This window comes from Plectropomus leopardus, chromosome 11, assembly GCF_026936395.1.
Source record: "Plectropomus leopardus strain MGB_pleo_1.0 chromosome 11, ASM2693639v1, whole genome shotgun sequence".
NCBI classification, from domain to species: domain Eukaryota; kingdom Metazoa; phylum Chordata; class Actinopteri; order Perciformes; family Serranidae; genus Plectropomus; species Plectropomus leopardus.
Genome location: NC_142186.1, coordinates 26,784,161 through 26,806,302, shown reverse-complemented (window position 1 = coordinate 26,806,302; position 22,142 = coordinate 26,784,161). Strand labels below are relative to the sequence as shown.

The 22,142-nt window shown below is 39.4% G+C and overlaps 2 protein-coding genes across 3 annotated transcripts; both read left to right on the top strand.

The window, feature by feature from the left end:
• Positions 1–100: 100 nt before the first annotated feature.
• On the top strand, positions 101–9,863 carry LOC121945853 (dual specificity protein kinase CLK2). Its single transcript, XM_042490202.2, has 11 exons — positions 101–552; positions 2,106–2,196; positions 2,276–2,342; positions 2,424–2,540; positions 3,576–3,742; positions 4,069–4,163; positions 5,982–6,111; positions 6,204–6,286; positions 6,999–7,078; positions 7,156–7,246; positions 7,332–9,863. The coding sequence occupies exons 1-11, from the start codon at positions 487–489 to the stop codon at positions 7,512–7,514; spliced, it is 1,170 nt and encodes a 389-aa protein (XP_042346136.2). The 5' UTR covers positions 101–486; the 3' UTR covers positions 7,515–9,863.
• A 2,745-nt stretch (positions 9,864–12,608) lies between these two features.
• Positions 12,609–20,885, top strand: LOC121945729 (complexin-3). 2 transcript variants are annotated; one of them, XM_088084472.1, is made up of 5 exons: positions 12,609–13,639; positions 14,614–15,325; positions 16,170–16,556; positions 17,992–18,079; positions 19,673–20,885. In XM_088084472.1, the coding sequence occupies exons 3-5, from the start codon at positions 16,333–16,335 to the stop codon at positions 19,889–19,891; spliced, it is 531 nt and encodes a 176-aa protein (XP_087940598.1). In that variant the 5' UTR covers positions 12,609–13,639; positions 14,614–15,325; positions 16,170–16,332; the 3' UTR covers positions 19,892–20,885. The 2 variants fall into 2 exon arrangements, with proteins under 2 accessions (XP_087940598.1, XP_087940597.1); XM_088084471.1 differs by having other exon boundaries at positions 12,609–15,325.
• Positions 20,886–22,142: the final 1,257 nt, after the last annotated feature.

Below are 22,142 nucleotides of genomic sequence, written 5' to 3'. Positions count from 1 at the left end.
GCTACATCTTGATTCTCCTCTGAAGACTTTCTCAGGGGGTTGTGACCAAAGTTTATTATTAGCATCTGTCTCAGCTCTCTCTTTCTCACCCTCTCTGTCTGTCCTCCGTCTCATTTCTGTCCGTCGCTTTTCTGTTTTTGTCTTTCAGCTTACTTGCTCTCTGGTGTTTGATTTTTACTTTTTTCTCTCCTCTTGAGCTATTTTTTCTTCTGTTAGTTTTGTGTCTGTCTCATCTTTGAATCTGCTTTCTGCTGACAACATCGCAAGCTGTGTTTTTCTCCGTAACAACTCCTAGTTTTTCCGTCTCTGCTCTGCTGTTGTATTGTCCTGTCATTTGTGCTTTTCTCTCCACAACTCCATGTTGTCTAGTTTCTCTGCTTTTCCTTCACCTGCCTCTTTCCTTCATCTTACTTCACCCCCTCTCTCCATCCTCTTCACGTCCACTTAAGCTCCTCTCATCTCTGAGTAGCTCTGCACTTCCGCATAATGGGAAAGACAGAGATGTACTCTCTCTATAAGGGTTTCCTGGACTGTCTCTGCCTCTGCCTCTCTGTGAGTATCTCTATTTTCTCTGCATGCATTTATTTCTACTAATAATTGTCACCTTTTGCATCATGGTTGACTTTTGACCTTAAATCGTCCGCAGTATGTGTCCTTAAGCTCCCCAGATAATGTGCAGACTCTGTTTACATGTCCCTTGCTTTATGTGCAGGCTCTATTTCGTGGCCCGTGTCCTGCACTAAGCGTCTCCTCAGCACATGCTGGGCTTCTGATATTAATAACAGTCTCAGAATGTGGATGGAAATAGAGCCGAGGCTCCTCCAAAGAGGCCAGAAGTCATTTGACATTTCTTATTAACCTCATTTAGAGCGAACTCCGCTCGTCCAGATCGACGTTTAGTGCATGAGGTTGCATTCTGGAGGGTTTTGTTTGATCACAGTTGCATTTAGAGGCTGCGGTTTTAAAGGGACAGTTCACCCCAAAATCAAAATTGTTCAACCTAGATTGTTTCGGTTTGAGTTGCTGACTGTAGCAGAGATGTCTGCCTTCTCTTCAATATAATGGAACTGGATGGCAGCTTGTGGTGCTAAATTCCCAAAAATAAATAAATATATTAATAAAACTCAAAAAACTCAACAACAATATCTCTTTCTAGAAATCGTGACCCGGTTACTCACGATAACCCACAGACCTTGTTGTGAGCAGTTTCATGAAGGAACTATTTTCTCTCTGCTGAACCACATACTGACTTTGACATTGGGAGATGGCGGCTGGTGACACCTTCAGAAACACAGACCACTACAGACCCCTGTTTGAAACCATCAAAGAAAACCAGCTGTTTTTTTGTGACTCATCACTGCTTCTTCCAGTGCCTTTCTAACCAACAAACAAACATAGGTGTTTCTAGCCACCTGTTGCTGTTTTTCCAGCAAGGATACTGAGACAAAAAGCATTTTTTTCCCCCAAAACATCACTGAGTATAATGCAGAGATAGTGCCACAAAGACGGGTTGTGTTTTTTTTTTATGAATACATCGCTTCCTGCTTTGATACTGTGATACAGTTTGTGTGCTTCAGTAGAAAGAAAGTAGTTCCTACGTGAAACTGCTCACAACAAGGTCTGTGGATTATCTTAAATAACCAGGTCGTGATTTCTGGAGAGAGGCATTGCTGTTGAGTTTTTCACATTTATTTATTTTTTGCTTTAAGCACCACAAGCCGAGTGCCATCTAGTTTCATTATATTGGAGAGAAGACGGACATCTCTACACCTGATATCTCCAACACTCTGCAACTCACACCAAAACTATCTAGATCAATAAAAAGCAATACAGATAAGAGAAAAGACATGTATTTTGATTTTTGGGTGAACTGTCCCTTTAAAAGAATAAATAAAACAAAGTGCCTTTCAGTGCAGATTTGTTACACGGTGTATGCATTTGTTTGCAAGTTTGAATGCATCAGTCTTAGCTACCAGTTGACCTTTGCCCTTTCAGACCAAGAGGTCAAATGCCACCCAATCTGCCTCCGTCTTTAGTTGGACGGTGAAGACGGACAGTTTTTTTTTCTTTTGCTCCTTCTGTCATAAATTTGACCTTGTTTCCAGCGCAGCAGCCCCGAGGCTGCAGGCGACAATGAGAGGGACACTGAGAACGGCCACCTGATCTACAAAAGTGGGGACGTCCTCAAGGACAGATGTAGGTATCAGTTCAGTGAGTTGGCAGCTGTTGTAAAAAAAGTGCTCCAGCTTTAATTTCACCTTAATCTGTCTCACAGATGAGATAATCGACACGTTAGGTGAGGGGACTTTTGGGAAGGTGGTGCAGTGTGTGGACCACAGCAGGTAACGTGCTTCATCTAAGTATGAATGTTGAACCAATATGCAACACGTTTATTGCTTTTTAAAGACGGTTTTAACCCACAGAGGAGGAAGTCGAGTTGCTCTGAAGATCATTAAGAACTTGGAGAAATACAGAGAAGCAGCCAAACTGGAAATCAACGTGCTGGAGAAGATCAGCGAGAGAGACCCAGAAAACAGACAGTGAGTAGTTTGTGATTTTGATTTTTTCTGCCTTTTGTACTGAACAACAATGTAAATGCAGCACTTGTTTTTGCTCCCATTTTTCACAGGTTGAAGGTAAATATTGAAGACTTTTTTTTAATGTTCACAAAAGACAGAGTCCATGTTGGTGAGCACTTCTTCTCCTGCTGAGCAATTTAACACTGAATACAATTAAACTCCTCATTAAAATATGCAGTTTGATCGCACAACACGATGCCACAGATGGCACAAGTTTTTAGGGAGTGTGGCATTGGCATGCTGACTTTAGCCGTGTCCACCACAGCTGTCACCCATCAGTTGAGCGGTCACTGCATGACCATAAACAGTTTCCAGTGTCATTTCTGTGAACTTGGCAGTACATCCAACCAGCCTCACAACTGCAGACCACATTTAACCACACCATTTCCATTGACTTCAGCTGCAAGATCATCTGAGAACAGCCACCCACACAGTTTATGCAATATTTGGTTTGCACAAGTGAAGAATTTCTGCAAAAAGCATCAGAAAGTGTCTCAGTGGAGCTCATCTGCACGCTCATCGACCTCAACATGTTCTTAACCTGACAGCAGATTGTCATCGTAATTGACTTGTGTGGTTGTGAGGTCGGTCGGATGTATTGTTCAGGGAAACAGCACTGGAGACGGCTGTGGCATTGTGTTGTACGATAAAACATAAATGTTTCGTTCTCATGAATATTGTGGGAATATTTGATAAAACAACAAAAACTCTCAGCATCCTCAGATTGCTGCAGTTGTAACGTTACGTTTTAGTCAGCTTTTAACCTTAAAGGAACATTATTTGAAATGATAAACATCCTTAAAACATTCTTTGAACATTAGATTAAAATGTTTTCTTTAAAACATAGTTACAACTTGAAGGTAACGTCAGCGAAATGTTGTAGGAACGTTCCCTGCTGCTAGCTGGGTTAACTGTAAAAAATGGGAGCAAATACAAGAGTGTTCATTCGAGTTTTTGTTAGTGCACCTTTCACCGGTGTGTTTCTCTCCCCGTCAGTCACTGTGTGCAGATGCTGAATTGGTTTAACTACTACGGCCATGTGTGCATCTCTTTCGAGCTGCTGTCTCTCAGCACCTTTGACTTCTTGAAAGCAAACAGCTTCCTGCCTTATCCCATTAACCAGATCCGACACATGGCGCACCAGATCTGCCACGCTGTCAGCTGTGAGTCCAGCATGCGGCACAATAACTCTGTGTCAGTTTTTTCACTCGTACCTCTGGATCATTGTCAGTGATGACAGGCAGCAGATTATTGATGCAGCACCAAACAAGCCACGTAGATATTTAGCAGGTGACTGTAACCTGAAAATGGTTGGTCTCCAGTATTTGTGATATAGAGAATTCTTTTCTTTTATACCCATTATAAACATTTATTTCCCCACACAAATCCATCACGATGTCTGTTAAACCAACGGAAAACTCGACCAGACGAGGGCGTTGGCTCTCTCCTGATAAATCTACTGTCTCTCCTCCCTCTGTCTCCACTGCAGTTCTCCATGACAACAAGCTGACTCACACCGACCTGAAGCCCGAGAACATCCTCTTTGTCAACTCAGACTACTCCCTCATATATAACGCCGAGAAGGTAAACAACTGCAGGCAATGACGGCTGGGAAAGAAATCAGGATGTTGAATAAGCAGAGATTAATGCAGGCGGAGGGAGATTTGCTTTACGGTTTCCCATTCTGATGCAAATTTTTCTCAGCCGAACCGGTGAAACACCCACATTTGTTCCTTTTACAGGCACAGATTTATCCAGGTAGTGTTTTCTGACCTCGGTGGGACAACGTGTGGCTTCTTCAATAAGATATTATTTATTTATTCATTTTAAACCTTGACGAACCCTGCATAATAGAAAAATTCAAATAATAATAACACAGTGTAATTTCTGAGAGCTGCAATAGAAAGATGTCAGATGGAGCATAAAACAATCCCACGCTGTAACATTTTAACATAATTGTTGAGTTTCTTCTCAGTTTTACTTTGCAGACTTAATGGTTAGACTCTGACCTTTCAAAGAAAAGTTGTGCATTCTGAGTAATCTTTTTGAATTTCTTGCTTAGAGATAGGTGAGGGGATTGATAACACTGTCATGTGTGTATAATGAAGCCACAGGCAGCAGCTGTTAGCTTAGCTAAGCATTAAGACTGGAAGCAGGCGGAGACAGTCTGTCTCTGTCTCTCTCATCATCTCTAAATCTCACTAATTAAACAAACTCCTAAGTGTAAAGTAAGACTTTTGCATTGACATATCATTCATGCCAACCCTGCTGAAAATAATGCTTATGCTGGTTGCGGGTTTTAGTTGGTTTTAGTTGGTTGAGGATGGTTTTAGATGGTCCTGATCCAGGTCTTGCTGGTCTTTGATGGTTTAAGATGCTGGTCTGGCCAGCCTTACAAGCTGTGCACATTTATCTTCATGCATAACACATGACAGTAGACTTAACTGATTTATGCCCTTTGCTTTTCATACTTCCCCCCCATGACCGTGTTATTTCTCTGTACTCAAGAACGTTGATTTGGTTTCAATTTTACAAAAACCTCAGTGGATAAACCAGCTAGAGTGACCGTTACGAGCTGGTAAACCATCAAAAATTATGCGAAAACATAGTGTGTGTGTGTGTGTGTGTGTGTGTGTGTGTGTGTGTGTGTGTGTGTGTGTGTGTGTGTGTGTGTGTGTGTGTGTGTGTGTGTGTGTTCAGCTCAGCCTCTGACTGAACTCACTCAGAACTTACCTGAAACTCTGGCTCTTTTTGTTCTTCCCCTCCAGTCTCTGTTGGCCCGTCTCACCTGAAGTTGCTCCATAAAGCCTCGAGATTTATGCAAAGAATACGCCAGGCCAGCTTTCCCCGGTTTCCAGTCTTTCTGTTAATCTGAGCTTACCTGGCTGCTGACTGTAGCTTTATATTTGCCAAAATGTCAAACTGTGTATTTATCATAGTTCTGTGGGGGTCATCCTGATATTCCCAGGGTCTTGTGTTCTCACAGGTCTAACCTTGTGTCGACCTTGGGCATGTGTCTCTTATAAACCAACATTGTGAGAGATTTGTAAAAACGCTCAATAACAGAAAAACAACGGGGGATGAAAGTTTCAAGTGCAGCTTGAATGGTAAAAATCAATTCAGCCAGTGTTGTGATATCAATGTCTTAAGTCAAGAAAAGAGTGTAACACCAGGAGGCTATAAACTGTAGGTGGGTGATTTCAATATATTGACTGATGAAAACATACATTAAACCAGGGGCAAAAATATTACTTAAAGGGATTTTGAGCTCTGGAACATCAGACCTTTGGTTTGACTTTGCAAAAGAGCATTATTACCAACACTGGGGCGTTTCCTCTCTCTGGGTAAATTGCTGCACATCTGGATAAACTGTTGGCTTGTTTTCTGTCTGTCTTCCTTCAGAAGTGCAACGAGCGGAGAATAAACGACACCACAGTGCGGCTTGTTGACTTTGGCAGCGCCACCTTTGACCACGAACACCACTCCACCGTCATCTCTACGCGTCACTACCGAGCTCCAGAGGTCATTCTGGGTAAGAAATGTTGACTCAGACTGGAGAGTAACCAGGAGCTGTCAGTCCTCTTTAGACATTTGAAGGTTTTGTCCCTCTTCTGTCTCCCACAGAGTTGGGTTGGAGTCACCCGTGTGATGTGTGGAGCATCGGCTGCATCCTGTTCGAATACTACGAAGGCTTCACGCTGTTCCAGGTCACATATGTGTGTTTGTATCGGTACAATTAATGACGTAGCATTGGCCCTCATTCACCATCTGTTCTGAGAAGATATTTTTACGTAAAACCTTCTTATTACAAAGATTTTGACAGCCACCAATGTTTTTTTTATTTGGGATTTGTTATTGGGTAAGAACAGGATCTACGCAAAGATCCACCCCACAAATACACACACATACACCCGTCTCTGTCCTCAGTCCAACAGCTGTGTGTCTATTATGCATAAAGTTTGCAGTTTGTGGGTCAGGTGGTTTATTATTGTGAATTTTCAGCATGCTTCTTTATGAGTTATTTTATATCAACTCCTGCGCTTCTACATTTGACAGCTAGTTTGGCATTCACGCTGTAGAAATACCTCCACTTTAGAAAAAAAGTTTTCTCAGTGCTTCACCTTCTTCAGACTTTTGTTTGGGCATTTTTCTTCTTCTTCAGTCTCTGTACACACGGCCTTGCAGTCTCATACCCTATTAAGGTGATTTGCGAGATTCACCAACTGAAACACACGTCTAACAATTAGACCCATTGTTATAAGAGCTCAGGTGCAAACAGCTCTGGGGTTTGAGAAGACGTCGTGAATCAGACGCAGACTCTTCTTAGGTCCTTTTTTTAATGGATTTAACAAATTTAAGGAAGATATTTGTAATTGAGGTCCATTGTTTTGATCTTTTTGGCCTGATCTTTACTCTTAGACTCATGACAATAAGGAGCATCTCGCTATGATGGAGAGAATACAGGGACCAGTTCCTCTGAGAATGATCCAAAGGAGCAGGTAACACACTCCTGTACAACACGAACACACACGCACACAAACTTCATCTGAAAAAACATCTTTGTTTGTCATCGCAGAAAGCAGAAGTATTTCCACCGAGGGCGTCTGGACTGGAACGAGTGCTCCAAAGCCGGACGCTACGTGAAAGCCAAATGCAAACCATTGAGGGTGAGCCGAAGCAGGAGCACACCTTTACACATGCAGCACATTAAGTCCCTTAAACGACATATTGCTCTCTCTTTTTTTTCTCCAGAAGTACTTGTTGTCTCACGGGAGAGAACACCACCAGCTTTTTTACCTCCTGGAGAGGATGCTGGAGTACGAGCCCTCGGCACGCATCTCTCTGTCCTCTGTCCTGTGTCACCCCTTCTTCCTGCCTCTTCAGCACCCAGGGAGGAGTCAAGTCTGGAGGAACAGCTGTGACATGAACAGATGACCCTGAATGGACACTTGAAGCTACGAGGACCATACCAGTGTGTTTGCAAGTATTAGTTTCTCTAAATCACATAACTTTATATCATATCTTAACCCTTTGAAACCTGGAGCACCATCATTTTTTGTGTGCTCTTTCAGATGCCTTTCAAAAGTATTTAAACCTTTGAACTGCGAGCAAATTAGTGTGATTCCATTTAAAAGTATGGGAAAAAGGCATTAAGCAATTTGGTAAGAAATGTTCCAGAAATTAATACATTTATAAAATTATTTTAAAAGAGCTAGGGAAAATGTCTTGACAGAAAAAAAAGAAAAAAGCTAGGAAAAACTATATTTATAAATGTCATAATTCTGCATTTTAAATTATATTTCAGAATTATTTGATTTTTTTAGAAGCTTTTTCCAGGTCACTTTCTTCTTTATTGAAACTTTAGTTAGTTATTATTTTTCTTTTTTTTCTTTGGTAGTTTTTACTAATGTCTGTCGTCTTTCATTCTCTTCTTCCCATGTTTTTGAAAGAAATCATGCCAGTTTGCTCTGTTTTCAAAGGGTTAATCAGGAAAGACTAACTGAAACAAGGGCTCTAAAATTAAAAGATCATTTTTTTGAAGTGTTAGAAATAGAAAAATGACCGTGTGCGACAAGACTTTGGAAAGAAGGCTGAATTTTGGGGGGATGATGGATGTGGGCGGAGGTGAGAGAGTAAAAAACAATACCTGAAGGTTTGGATGGATGTGATCTGTAGTGAGATTCCTAACGAGCTCAGAGGAAGGTTATTCTGATGAAACTGAAGGTTAAGATGGGTCATGTCATTTGGACGCTGAAATAACAGCTGACAGCAGCAGAGAGAGGAAGATGATTGGTGATGCTCTCAGTCAGCTGGTTGAGTTGTTAGTGAGAAAGAAAACAATCTTAATAGTTAGAGAAAGTCAAGTTAATGCAGTTTTATTCACAGAAACATGCAGTAACTTATTATTTTTTTGGCCACTTTAGTGGTGCTAGAAAAAAACCTGTGAACACACTTCTGATATATTATTTTTACATATTATAGTGCACAGTTGCCTATACACACCCAGCAGATATGTAGCAACGTTCATTCATATGGGCATGTATTTCCAGCCACTTGATGAATGTCAAATCCAATATTTACTCTCCTTTTAGCTCTGTTTTTAGTCACTACCAACTCCTAAGGGAACACTTAAGCTGCTAAATGCTCCATTAGGTTCAGATTTGTCTGCCGTCTAGGCTGAAAACAAACTGTACTCCACTCCAAAAAACAGCTGTATAGATCATCTGTGCACGCTGTCAATTCATATTTTCATGTATTGTTAGGCGGCAACTTCTAGACGCCGTAGTAATTAAGATACGAGCAAATGAGGAAGTCAGATGACACTGTACAAAGAGCAACAAAGCCTGCGCAGAGTAGAGTAGGTGTCAGGGTGGTCAGAAAGGTTAAACAAAGACAGGACTTTCACCCAGGAGACTACTGTTTGTGTCCCATGTTTAACCAAAATTCACATGGCACATATTAAGTTATATTAACTTAAATCATGTTACTTAATTTAACCTACATCACAATCTTTTCATCAAGGGAAACAAGTCGTTTTGTTGCCCAAACCTAATCAAACTGCAACCATTTGAAGATGTTAACCACGTGTTTGAAATTGGATTGTTAGAAGTGTTGTTTTGGTATGAGGTCATGTTGGTTTAAAATGATGCTGATGAAAGCGGCGAGAGTGAAACAAAAGTTTCACAAAAGTTAAGTTGTGGGTCAGATAGTCAAGACAATGAGCTGAAAGACACTGAAACTGAAAACTGCTGACCAGTTTTTGAAACTGGATGAACAGCTTCAGATTTTGTTTTTCAACTGTCCCAGGCTTCCTCTGTTCTGCATTCATGTTTGTGTGGTATGAAAATCAAGAGGTAAAAGTTTTTGTTGCACTGCAGATGGATTGAAAAAATGCACCACGTTTTATCACAACAATAACATGAAATGCACGTATCAAACAAAAATGAGTGGAAAACAATGGATGCCTGGAACAGTGTAAACCTTCAATTCTAAAACACAGTATCATGGGTTCAAAATGGTCAATGGTAATGTAAATACACATTAATGGAAGTTAATGGGCTAATACCTGCAAAACCACTGGGTATTGTCTTTTGGCAACTGATCCTAACATGCAAGTTTTCTTAAAATATTAAAATTTAAAACTGTATCTCTAAAATTTAGAGGACATAGATACAAAAGCTTTAAAATAATCTTTTTAGTTTTAATCTCTTGGTCACTTTATAGTAATAATTTGTTGTTTTTTTTGTAATAAATTTTCTATGGAATGACTTCTTCAGTCGTTAATTTCAGTTCGTCTGTTCTCGTGTTTTGCATGTGATCCATCCATGCATGAGATACACACACACACACACACACACACACACACACACACACACACACACACACACACTTACTGACTTAACCAGTTTACATGCAAAGCGTCTTCTGGCATATTGATGGAGTGCGGCTCAGCAGAGAGCACAGTCACAAGGCTGAGCGAGTGTGTGGACTGTGTGGACTGTGTGGACTGTGTGGAGTGTGTGGACTGTGTGGAGTGTGTGGACTGTGTGGAGTGTGTGTGTGTCTGCCAGTTTCTCCTCTTCAGCCTTGGCAGAGCAGAGAGAGTGTGTTTTGTGTGTTTGACTGAATGAGACCTTATTTCAGAAGAGTGTGTGTTTGTGTGGGATGTTGTGTGTAACTGTTGTGTGTATCAATGAGGTTGTGTGTGTGTGTGATCTTCTTTCTTTGCGATGCAAAAAGTAATTATAGACTGTTAATGAGCATGAATGGTGCTGAATTTAAAAGAAATATTTTTATGTATGAATGGAGATTAGATGAAAGTAAATCAAAATCTCTTTGTGTGTTTGTGCAGACTTGATCCCATTTACTTGTTCTGTTCTCACTACAGAACTTAATTGTTTTTTAAACAAAGATTTCATATTTTATATGTGTGAGCAGGATATTTTTTTTTTTTTTTTTTTTTTGAAGTTTTACTGTTTGTTTTTTTTTTTGTTTTGTTTTTTTATTAATGTATGTACCAACATACAATGATTACAAAGAAAATATTACATACAAATTTCCATATATACCAACACCTACACCATACACTGTGCGCACTCTTGGTACACTAGAGCCACCCAAAAAAAAAAAAAAAAAAACATTCAAACACTCGTACATTCATACCTACATATATACCAAAGATTTGACATAATCTCTTCTCATCATGCAAGTTCCTTATACATATCTAAATTCGTATATTTCATTTTTTATACATACACAGCTTTAATTTATTTAAGTTTTTTTTTTTTTTTTTTTTTCCTTTCTTCTTTCTTCCCTTTCTAACCCAAAATTAACCATACACAGTACGTTTTATAATAAATTTGTACACAGCAAATGAAAAGAAAATGGTTGTTTTTAGTCTCTTATTTGTGTGAGCAGGATATTCCAATAATACTTCATCACCAATATGTTCAATGCAGAATGTTTTAGATTCATTTTACTTGGAACTTAACATGCGAGTCATGTGAATTTAAATACAATCTTCATTACCACCCTGTTGGAAACCCAATTTTTGGCCAATTTTATTTAGCACAAAAACTAGACCTGCAGGCAAGTTCGCCTGTGTTGTAGCACCCACAGAACTAAAGGCAGACGGACTTTGGGCGACAGGGAGTCAGAGGCCATCACTGAGAGAGCTTAATCAGGTGGTTTAAGAGGCTGAGATGCCCTCCTGCGGTGCACTCTGCCAGCATGTGCGCCAGCCTTGGACCAAGAGGTCCATGGAACTCGTGTCTGTGCACAAACTTTTCTTAATATATCATCGTTGTAGTGTCTCCGAGTTATTCTCTGCACTAGACCTGAATCCTAAAGGAAAAAAAACTGTTTTTCTTCAGATTTATTGTTATTTATAATCTGTGAGTTAGAATTAATATATGTGGAAAGAAATACAATCCAAAATCCATTTCAAACTTATTTATAAAGCACATTTAAAAACAACATGTAATAAAAATGCTGTACATTCAAAAACAATGGCAAAAAAAAATCTATAAAAAAATCAATAAAATGAAATAAATACAAATAAAAATTACAGGGAAATCACAGACGATTACAAAAATGATTTTTAAAAATGCAAAAAGTACAAATAAGAATAACACAGGGAAATAAAAAAGAAATGTAGGAAAACACACAAACCATTTAACGACTCAGTATAAACACAATGACCAATTTAACAGTCAAAATGACAAAAATATAGAAAGGCAGCACTCAAATGAAAAATGTGCTGATAATACATGGTTGTATTACAAGAACTGCTCACAAAACTCTATGATAATGTCTATTCATTTGAATAAAAATTGCTCACTCAGCTCTGCAGGGGATTTTTCTTTGCTGCAGGACCGCTTTTGGCTATTAGGGCAAATTGGCAACACGGCTGAGCGGCATGCCGAATCCATCTATGCTATCCGTCTGCAATACATGATAATAACCATAAATTACCCAAAAGTCTGGACTGTAGTGTGGATAAAATGATGTCTTCATTTTGTCTCTCTTGTCTCTCTAGTTTTGCAGGCTGCAGTTTTCAGGTGTCTGTCTCTAGATCTGAAGAGTCCATTTAAATTCCCCCAAAAAAATGATAACTGGGATTTATATAAATAGTGAAGAATCCCCTGATGGTCACATTGGCTTTTTTCAAAGTGATAATTTCCAATGTTTTTATGTATTTGGGTCATTATGCTAATGTGTTAGGATGAAATGTATACTTAGAATTTTAAGTATTACATTAATATTTAGCATAACCTTTGTTTGTGCAGAAGACAAGCCTCTCGTGTGGTCATGCATGAGAATATGTGTGTGTGTAAGTGTCTGTGTGTGTGTGTGTGTGTGTGTGTGTGTGTGTGTGTGTGGGTTAATATGTTGGTGTCAGTGACTGTTCCTGTCACATGTTGGACACTGATGCATGAGAATCCTTTAAGTACCTCTTTATGGGGGGCTGGCATGGAAGCTTTGGTACACACACACACACACACACATACACACACACACACACAACCTTGTCACTATAGAGTGTATTTGACAGAGTGTGCATTGCTTTTTAAAAGTTTTTCAAGAGTATTGTAATATTTTACAACAGTATGTTTGTGCTTGATTTTTCACTAAGATCCACGTTTGCATGAAGTTGGAAATTGGAAAATATGAACGTATAAATAAACATATTTCATTTGTAGGATTATTAATGAGCTCCACCTTTGTTTGTGGAGAAATACTGCTGACACAGGACCAATGAGTGGTCTGATCCCAGATCTGTCTCTGAACATGAGCTCGAGGAGGCGTGGCCTCTCTTGGTGATCTCGTTAAAGCATTAAAGCGTCCTCACCTGTCAGACACCGAGGTGGCCGGGGCAGCAGACTGGAAAAAGAATAGGAGGGGAAACCATGGATGGAGGGATTTTAAGTGATCAGAAGGCGTGTGTGTGCCAAATAGAGCATCCGAGTAGGCCATAGATAAAACTCACCGGGGGGAATCAGTCAAAGACATTCAGACATAGAAAATATTCCAAAGGAAAAATAGAAATGCACTTTAAGCCCCCAGTTTAGCATTCATCAGCAGAAGGCTATAAAGACACCTAACAAAAATGGAAAAAGTCTGTCTGTCTGGTTTTCTCTGCAATTGCTTATCTGATCGACTTCACACTTGGTGGGTTTATTGCTGAGGAATCAAGAAAATTCAGAGTCAAGTGCAAACTCCTGAGACCGATTTTGTCGCAGTATGAACTAATTTAAATGGATTTTTACGTGGAGTTTTTTAATGGAGTTGAAGTCACAAAATAGTCAAAATCAGTAAAGTGAAAACAATGAAAACTAATGCCTAATGAAAAGTGATTTGTGCATCTGATTCACCCCCTTTGCTGTGACACTAAAGACTGTGCTAACAATTACTGTCAAAATTCACATAATTAGTCAAAGTCCACCTGTGTTCAATCCAAGCATCACTTGATCTCAGCACACACCTGCTGTGAAAGGCCCCAGAGTCTGCAGCACCACGAAACACGTGGCACCATGACGACCAAAGCGCTCTTCAAACAGGTCAGGGAAAACTTTTTTTTGTAGAACTTCAGATCTAGGTTGGGTTCTTACGAAAATCTAAAACTTTGAACATCCTACCGAGCACCATTAAATCCATTATTCCAAAATAGAAAAAATGCGGCACCACAACAAACCCACTACTACACTAAAACTAAAATACCAGGCAAGTAATCAGAGAGAGATGACAGAGACACCAAAATCTGAGGAAGCTGGAAAACTCCACAGTGGAGACTCTGTCCACTTTGAGCTGTTTACTCTAAAGAGCTGGACTTTAAAGGGGGGCCAGATAGTTCAAGAGTAGCGTCTTCTGTGTGTTTGTTAGTCTCCTACGTGCCTTTGTTGAAAACTCCAAACATATTCTAATATCTTTGTTTAGGTAAAGGCATTTTTCTGGCCATTCTTCCAAAAAGTTCAGCTCAGTGGACATGTGGCTTAAACTGGTCTTGTGGACAGATACTCCAGTCTCTGCTGTGGAGCTTTCCAGCTCCTTCAGGGTTGTCTTTGGTCTTTTTATTTGTCTCTCTGATCACTGCAGTCCATGCATGGTCCATGAGTTGTGGTGGTTGAATGTTAATACAGTAATATAGGACTGTATTAACAATTAGCAATTCAATTTAATTCATAAAACTCATTATCACAAGTTACAATTTCCCTCAGAGGGCTTTGAGGGCTTCCTTGGACCCTCACAGCAGTGACTAAGGAAAAACTCTCCCCAAAAAACCCTTTAATGGGAAAAAAATCAGTGAAGCAACGAGTGGAATTCCTTGATAAGAGACCCATATCTGTAAATATTTGTTAACAATCACTGAAAAAGAATAAGTGAAAAGGTGGATAAGTAGAAACAATTGCATGGATAAGGAATTTAAAAAGGAAAAATATTAGTAAAGGAGAAAAGAAGAAAAAACAGCAATGACAATTTTTGTTTGGAATTGGTCCAGTTGTTAGTAATTTTCTTTTATCTTTCTATGACTCAGACGCCGCCGTCTCAGGCCAGACGCTCTCCATCCAGGTGTCGCTTTGTTTCATTTCCTCTCCCCAAATCTTTGCTCTTCTCTGAATACCCAGAGAGCCAAATACAGATTATGTTCTTGGGAGAAATTGAACTGCTTTATCTCGAGAAGAATCTTCATGGCTTTCTGCCAGCCCACTTGGCTGAATTTAAGCACCATTTTGTCCTTTGTCATCTTTTTACATTTAGTGTGATATAAACCAAACCGAATTCAGTTAATGCAGCATCTAAAGAGAACAAACAAGACTCTGAATACAGGAACAAACACTGACATCAGGCCCGTAAAAGCATGCGTGTGTCACTTGACATGACATCAGCTCTCTAAATCTCCATCACAAACACGTGAGTCATCGGGTGCATTACCTGCCACGGCTAACGAGATTCCCCTCATTAAGTCCTTTAAGTGGTAATCTGTATCGGAGAGTTGGGAGGAGTTGAAGAGTGGAACGAGTTTGGGAGCAGAACAAGCAGAACCTGGACCGGCAAACAGTGATTTACTCCTGTGAGGGTCAAGGAGCACAGGAGCAACATTTTATGGAGAAACTTGTTTCGTCTTGTTCTCTCTGATTTGTTCTGAAGCTTTGCAGGATTGTCTGGTCGCAGCAGAAGCCATCTGGCTGGAGCTTTATCAGGATTTTATGCTGTGAGCCTCTGGCCAACTGTGACCACCTGCATGGGTAAGAAAACTGCAGAGCGGACAAACATGATAAACCATGTTACTGTTGTGTGTGGATGAGAAATGGCCTAAATAAGAACCTGTCGGTTATGTTTGAGTCTAACATTTGTCACTTTTTGTTCTTGTATAGTTTCCAACACAGTTGCCAGAAGAAAATGTTTGGCATTGTATGTTTCTGCAAGTCACAGATATGTTACAAGCTCACATTTAATATGTATCAAATCAACGTTTCTTTCAACTTTGACGTTGTACCCGGAGGTGGAGGGGATGGTGGATGGCGTGAAACCTCGGCCAGATGGCTTTATAATTGCAGACAGTTTAGTGTTTCATTGCTATCTTTTCATCAGATTTTTATGCTCCAAACTTGGGTGTTTTGTAGCAACCTGTCGGTGCCACAAAAAGCCATTGTTTTTATCTGAGACATTACTGCTTTTCCTGCTAGGATTGTGCCCCCCAGTCAGGGTACTTTTTTGCCAAAACATGATCTTATCCCGACCATTTTTTGTACCTAAATATAACTAATTGTTAACCAAAGTGTTATTAAGCATACATTTTCAAACTGCGAGTTTTTTAGAGAGACTTTTCCAGCATTTCCCACCATGATTGTGCCACAAAAATTACATATTTTAATCAAGAGCATGATTTTATTCACAACCCCAACCAAGTGTTGTGTATCCTCTACCTAATAATGTCCAAATGTCAATGGTTTGCAGAAACATACAGGGGTGGTGGTCTTCATCTGTCTCTGTCTAAATGACAAACACTTTATCTGTGTATGTATTAGTAAGCAGGTGTGCATGTAGACAGTCTGAGCCGAGTCTGACTGATGTCCTTGTCCTTGGCAGGTCTCACCCTGAGTTCTTGCCGCCACACAACGTGAGACTTTGTGTCCCGAGTTTTTCCTGTCAGATCAACACAACATGAGTGAAGGAGAAAACCGTTACATATTCACCCACCATCTGTGTAAGAAGTAGTGGTGTGGTCATTCCCTCCCGTCCTCGGAGCATCATGGAGTCTGTGGTGAGAGTAAAAAAATCGCTGAGGGCGCCCATGAGGAAGCTGACCAGCTGTGTGTCGAGGGTGAAGGAGAAGAAATTGTGTGCCAGACGCAGAAACAGGAGGAGTAGAGGAGGGGGATGCAACAGGTTGGGGAGGACACCTCCTCCACGGACATCACAACACAGAGATCCAACAATCATCTGCTCGTACCAGGCGGACCTGGAGAAGGAGAGGCAAGTGGACACTCTGTAGAAACACAACATGCCTTGAATCAAAGGCCCAGTGTGTAAGCTTTAGGGTCATCTATTGGCAGAAATAGTAAATAATATTCTAAATAATGTTTTCGTTAGTTCATAATCTAAAATAAACCTAAAATAAGAATTGTTGGGTTTTCGTTACCTTAGAGTGAGCAGTTTATATCCACATACGGAGCGGGTCGTCTCCCACAGAGTCCACCCTGTTGGTTCTACAGTAGCCCAGAACAGACAAACCAAACATTGGCTTTTGAAGGGCGTTAAGTATGTTATATCAGCTGCTGTAGCTCTCTTACGCACATGGCAACCTGTTTTGTAACCTCACCACTAAATGCCTCTAAATGAACCTTTAAGTAAAGTAACAGTACTGCTCTGCAAATATACTTAATTACGAGTAAAATTCCTTAACTGAATCGAAAGTATATAAGTATTCCCAGCTGGTACTGGATGTCAATATGACATCAAAAAGACACTGGACTCATGCGACAGACAATTTTGGTTGGAATTAAATTGCTAGATTAAAATGTTAGAATTTCATGCTGTACGTACGTTAACATTTTGTTCTACATACCCTGCAACTAGATATTTTTGCTCTATGTCAAGATGATGCTGTCATGAGAAGTTTGGAAGACATTGCATTTTTGTTGCTTAGCAACACAACTTAAACCAAATGTTAACGTCATCTGTCATCAGTATTCTTTCTCAAAGTGACGCTGGCATTAAATGTTTCCCTGACACTGACGACCTAAATTCAACCAAATGTCAGTGTCAATAACACCGAATGCCAGCTGGATGAAAAAAAATGTACTTTTAAGCATAAAAAATAAAAGTACTCAATGCAGAAAAATAGTCCCTGAGAGTATTGTACTATCTAATGTATTCTTAGATTAGTATTTCAGATGCATGAACATGAAAGCAGCATGTTAATATTGTAGTATGCCAGGATGAGGCTTATTTTATTGCATGTAAATGGAAGTAATGTTTTCCTGAGAAATGAAGTGGAGTAGAAATGTTAAGTGTCATTAGATTGAGTAAATGTACTAAGATACTCTCCATCACTGAAAACAGCATCGCAGCACATGTGCTTTCTTTGGACAAATGTCACGAATCTGAAAAAGTTTATTTTCCATCCATCTTTTTGCATGTGAAATTAAGTTTTAATCTGAAAAAGAACTCACCTTCTGTATGAGCTGCAACATGTGTTCTGAATTCACGTCGTCTCTAAATGTGACATTTTCATTATGTTTCCACCTGCAGCTGCTTCCATTTACCTTCATTAGAGAAGGCAGCTAAAATGAACCGAGTTAACTCTGAGTCACAAACCTGAGTCACTGCTGTGGCAGAGATGTGTCTTCAATGAAATCCACTCTGCAATATGTCAGGTGTATTTGATTTTTCTTTGCTGTGTTTACAGAAAGCAGCGAGAAGCGATGAACGCTCAGAAGAATGCAGAGAGGGCGGCGATGAGAGCTCACTTCAGGAAAAAATATCAGCTGTCTGAGGTCTGTGGGTTTTTTTCTTAAATATTTTGTTAGATTTTTTGGTCATACAAGGAGAAAAAAATAATCTATGAAAAAATAATCTAATATTAATGATATGCTACGTTTGCCATGCATTTCAATATTTCTGTACCTTCATCATCATGGATCATGCGTTAAATTAGGCTGTTATAAATGTATGATTTATGCATGAGGGAGATCCACCCCTAGTTCACTTTAATTAAGATACTGGTATGCATGCTAATCTTGCAATCATCATTAAAGTGTGGCGGCACAATATCATAAGCTTTACTCGCTCTAACTCAAAGATCAGAAAAAAACAACTAAATTTCATTTTAAACTCACTTACATGACCGTAACTCAGTGGTTTTATGTCTGACTGTACTAATCAGCCCTAATATTCAGAATACAAAAATCACTATGATATGGTATAACCCTGCCTATTTGGATGCATGCAGAGGTTCAGATGGTGATTAAAAATATTTTTCTTAATATAATAAATTTTAGGACTGTGCAGCTTTTGTGGAGGTATACTGGCCAGTTATTAGAAATCATGGATGGTGAGGCAAAATTTTCCAAATTCACACACTCCAGCACCACCAGTGGTGCATGGACCTTTACATGTGGCCCCATCCTGGGCCAAGGGCCAGGGTCATCTGCATACTTTGACCCCCCGCCTTATGGCAAGCCTGAAAGTATGTGCTCTTTTTTTATTAAAGTTTTTTTTACTTCATCAACCTCCCAAACAATAAATTCTCACTTTACAGGTGTTTTTCTATGCTCTATGTTGATGTAGCATGGGCCTGACTCCCGGGCTCTCTGCCTCCCCCCCAGCAGACTACATGCTAAAGATTTGGACTACACAATAAAACATTCCTGCTTTGTTCTTTACGTGAATTGTTTAAAAGATCTTACAACCTATAAAAAACTTATGCACGCACCTCAGAAAAGCCCAGACTCTGTCTCTGTGGACTCTCATGCCTGACGTTGATCCATTTTCTTTCACAGCCAGTCAGAGTCTATTTATCACACCTTTTTAGTCTCGCAGTAGCAAGAGCCAGTTACATTGACTTCACCAATTTTCCAATCCACTCCACTTCACATGAGTTTCTCTGATATCGTCAGAATAATGTTCTAAAAGAGCCAGATACAGCTAACAAATCAACTGTGGTTTTAACTGGTCCAGTGAACTCCTCCAGAGATAAAGTGCAGCCAGGCTTCACCTTTAGGGCACCGATTATCAAATTAAAAGTTGAATCACACTGTCGACATATGTCTTTTACTTGATTTTTGTGGAGACAAAAATGACCTACTAACATGCAGAAGTCCAATCAAAACAAGATAACCCAGACACTAGTCCTGGGTTTAGTGCTGTCCAAGACAGTTGTGCTTTGTGTAAAAAAAATACAAACAATCCAGAGCTTCTTCCCCAATAGCAGACTGATAATGTGTGCTTCAAGTGCTGACAGTGTGCTATGGGGAATGTGTGTGAGACAAAGGCATGAGACAAAAACAGTTAATTTAGATCATCAGCACGAAGTTCTTATTTTTTGTCACATTCACCCTCTTCGACACCTGTTTTTATCTATTAATTAGAGCCCCAAGGACACAAACCACCTGAGGTCTGTCGGAGGGAGAGTGTCGCTCCCCCACGAGCTGTCGAAGATTATCCATCCTGAAACCAAAACCAAGGACGACGGCTTCAACCTGCTGAGCGCCTTTCAAGGCCTCAGCTTTGACACAGCGGCGCTCACGGGGAGGAAACACACTAAGACGTCCACTCCTGCCACAGCAGCGAGTTGTAAAGTCATGTGATCGATGTGTGATCACAGGGACGATAGCTACACCGCCTTCTGATTGTATTAGTGCAGAGAAACAACAGGTGACCTTCACACATGATCGCTGCTCACACATAAACTTCAACATTGCATATCAATATTCAAACTCACTCATCTCTGTTACACAAATATGTCCGTCAGACTTTCCTTTTGTACTTCTTTTTTTGTCTTTTATGTAGCAATAATAACATGCCAGACCATTTTATATCTTATTTAAATTGCACTAAATATTCATTTAAAGGGACTGCAAACAAGCTCAAACCTGTAATTAATTTTCTGATAAAATTTACTTAAACACCAGTCAGTGAAATGGTGTTATATTTCATCTGATGATACAATAATGATATAATTTAATAAAATTAATAGGGGTCAGTATATTAATTACATTTTCAGCTAAACATAATTCACTTTTGTTAATAAAATTCCTTAAGTTATTTACTGTAAAAGGGTTTATCACGGTTTAACCCCATGAAGGGCCTATTTTTTAAATTCTGATAATTATTTAATAATATTAGATTATGTGTTATGTAATCTAGAAGCTACTATAGCTAGTTTCTTCTTATTTTCATGTCTTTCTAAATGATATAGATCCAAATGAGTGATCTATACACAAGTAAGGAATCTCAGGGCAACACATTAACATTTCATCACACATCTACACAAACAATGACATTCAATTTACTTGTTTTGTACGTATGATTAACTGAGAAATTTGTTTTGCTTTGTAAATCTATATCACATGTACTGTATATAAATTGTATCTTTTTTGAGCCAAGTTTTAAGATGTTAGTTTCTTGTTAAGTTTTCATAGGTGTGTTGATAGTCTCATGTTGCCTAATCAAAGGTTTTATACAACAGGAAGCAGAGACTAAGAACTCACCATAAAACTTTGTCAATTTCCCCACAAATTTAAAAGTTGACCTTTTTGCTTTTGGTCTATTAGCTGTAATAAAGACAACTTTGATGGCCTAGATGCACTCTTTTTTGGGCCTTCATGTAGTCTGGTAGTGTTTAGTCAAGACCATCTAAACTAAGACCTAGTCATGACCGAGACTGGACCAGTGCGAGTCCCACATTGAATGACACACGTACGGTAAACCAAAGGCACTCCTGAAAATGATCTGACAGGTACACATGTCCATAAAAACACCCACAGAAAACATATGAAGATTCCTCTTCATTTGCCCTCTTTATTGTCCTGCTGTATATGTGTGTACGTACAAGTGTATCATGAGAAATGTCTTGATAAAATAATCAAAACACAACGCAGAGGTGAATTTATGTACAGGAATATTCTGTTTTCTATGAGAAAACAAATACAAGCACTAATGAGCTGAAATCAGGTTAATGATCCTTATTCAACACTGCTTGTCCGGACAGGTAGTTTAGTGATACCCCAGCAGCTGTGGTCCCAAAATCCCAAAATCCTCTTTATCAAACCCTAACCCTAACCCAAGAAGAGAGGGTCCGAGACGAGACTGAGACCTTCAAAAAAGTGGTCTTTAGACAAGTCTCCAGACCAACACTGATCCTGAGTACTACAACACTGTTGTTGTGGGGACACATATCTGTTTATACAGTCACACTGTGGGGATTTACTTTCATTTTGGGGACAAAATGCAAGTCCTCATAATTTTTTAAAGGTTAGGGAAAGGACTTCGGTTAGGTTATGCAAGTAGTAATTACAGTGAGAGGTAAATCTCCAGGAAATTATTGTAAGTCAATGTAATGTCCCAGAAGAGATGGACACATGACTGTGTGTGTGTGTGTGTGTGTGTGTGTGTACTTGTAGATGTGTATAACTTATGTTGTTTCCCCACAATGTATTTTGTAACATAATGGTTACAAAATTTTGTATTTTGTAACATAATGGTTACAAAATACATTGTGGCCTTCCTTTTGGGGACAAAATGAAAGTCCCCATGATGTAAATAAATAAAGGTTTATAAATAATAATAATAATAATAATAATAATAATAATAATAATAATAATAATAATAAAGTTTCCAGGAAATTAATGTAAGTCAATTTAATGTCTCTGTGTGTGTGTGTGTGTGTGTGTGTGTGTGTGTGTGTCTATGTGTCTGTGGCATGCATTATTCAATACACAAGTCCTCAGAAAGTGAATTATTACATTTCAGGGCAAATACCTGGGTTAGGGTCAGGGGAAGTTTAGGGTTAGGCAAGAGGGGTGTTTAGGGTCAGGGGTAAGTCTGCAGGAAATAATG

Coding starts and splice junctions, on each gene's coding strand:
- LOC121945853 (XM_042490202.2), top strand. CDS start 487: ATGGGAAAGACAGAGATGTACTCTCTCTATAAGGGTTTCCTGGACTGT. Junction 6,112..6,203: donor AGCTCCAGAGGTCATTCTGG/GTAAGAAATGTT, acceptor TGTCTCCCACAG/AGTTGGGTTGGAGTCACCCG. Junction 7,247..7,331: donor CCAAATGCAAACCATTGAGG/GTGAGCCGAAGC, acceptor TTTTTTCTCCAG/AAGTACTTGTTGTCTCACGG.
- LOC121945729 (XM_088084472.1), top strand. CDS start 16,333: ATGGAGTCTGTGGTGAGAGTAAAAAAATCGCTGAGGGCGCCCATGAGG. Junction 16,557..17,991: donor GCGGACCTGGAGAAGGAGAG/GCAAGTGGACAC, acceptor CTGTGTTTACAG/AAAGCAGCGAGAAGCGATGA. Junction 18,080..19,672: donor AAAAATATCAGCTGTCTGAG/GTCTGTGGGTTT, acceptor TCTATTAATTAG/AGCCCCAAGGACACAAACCA.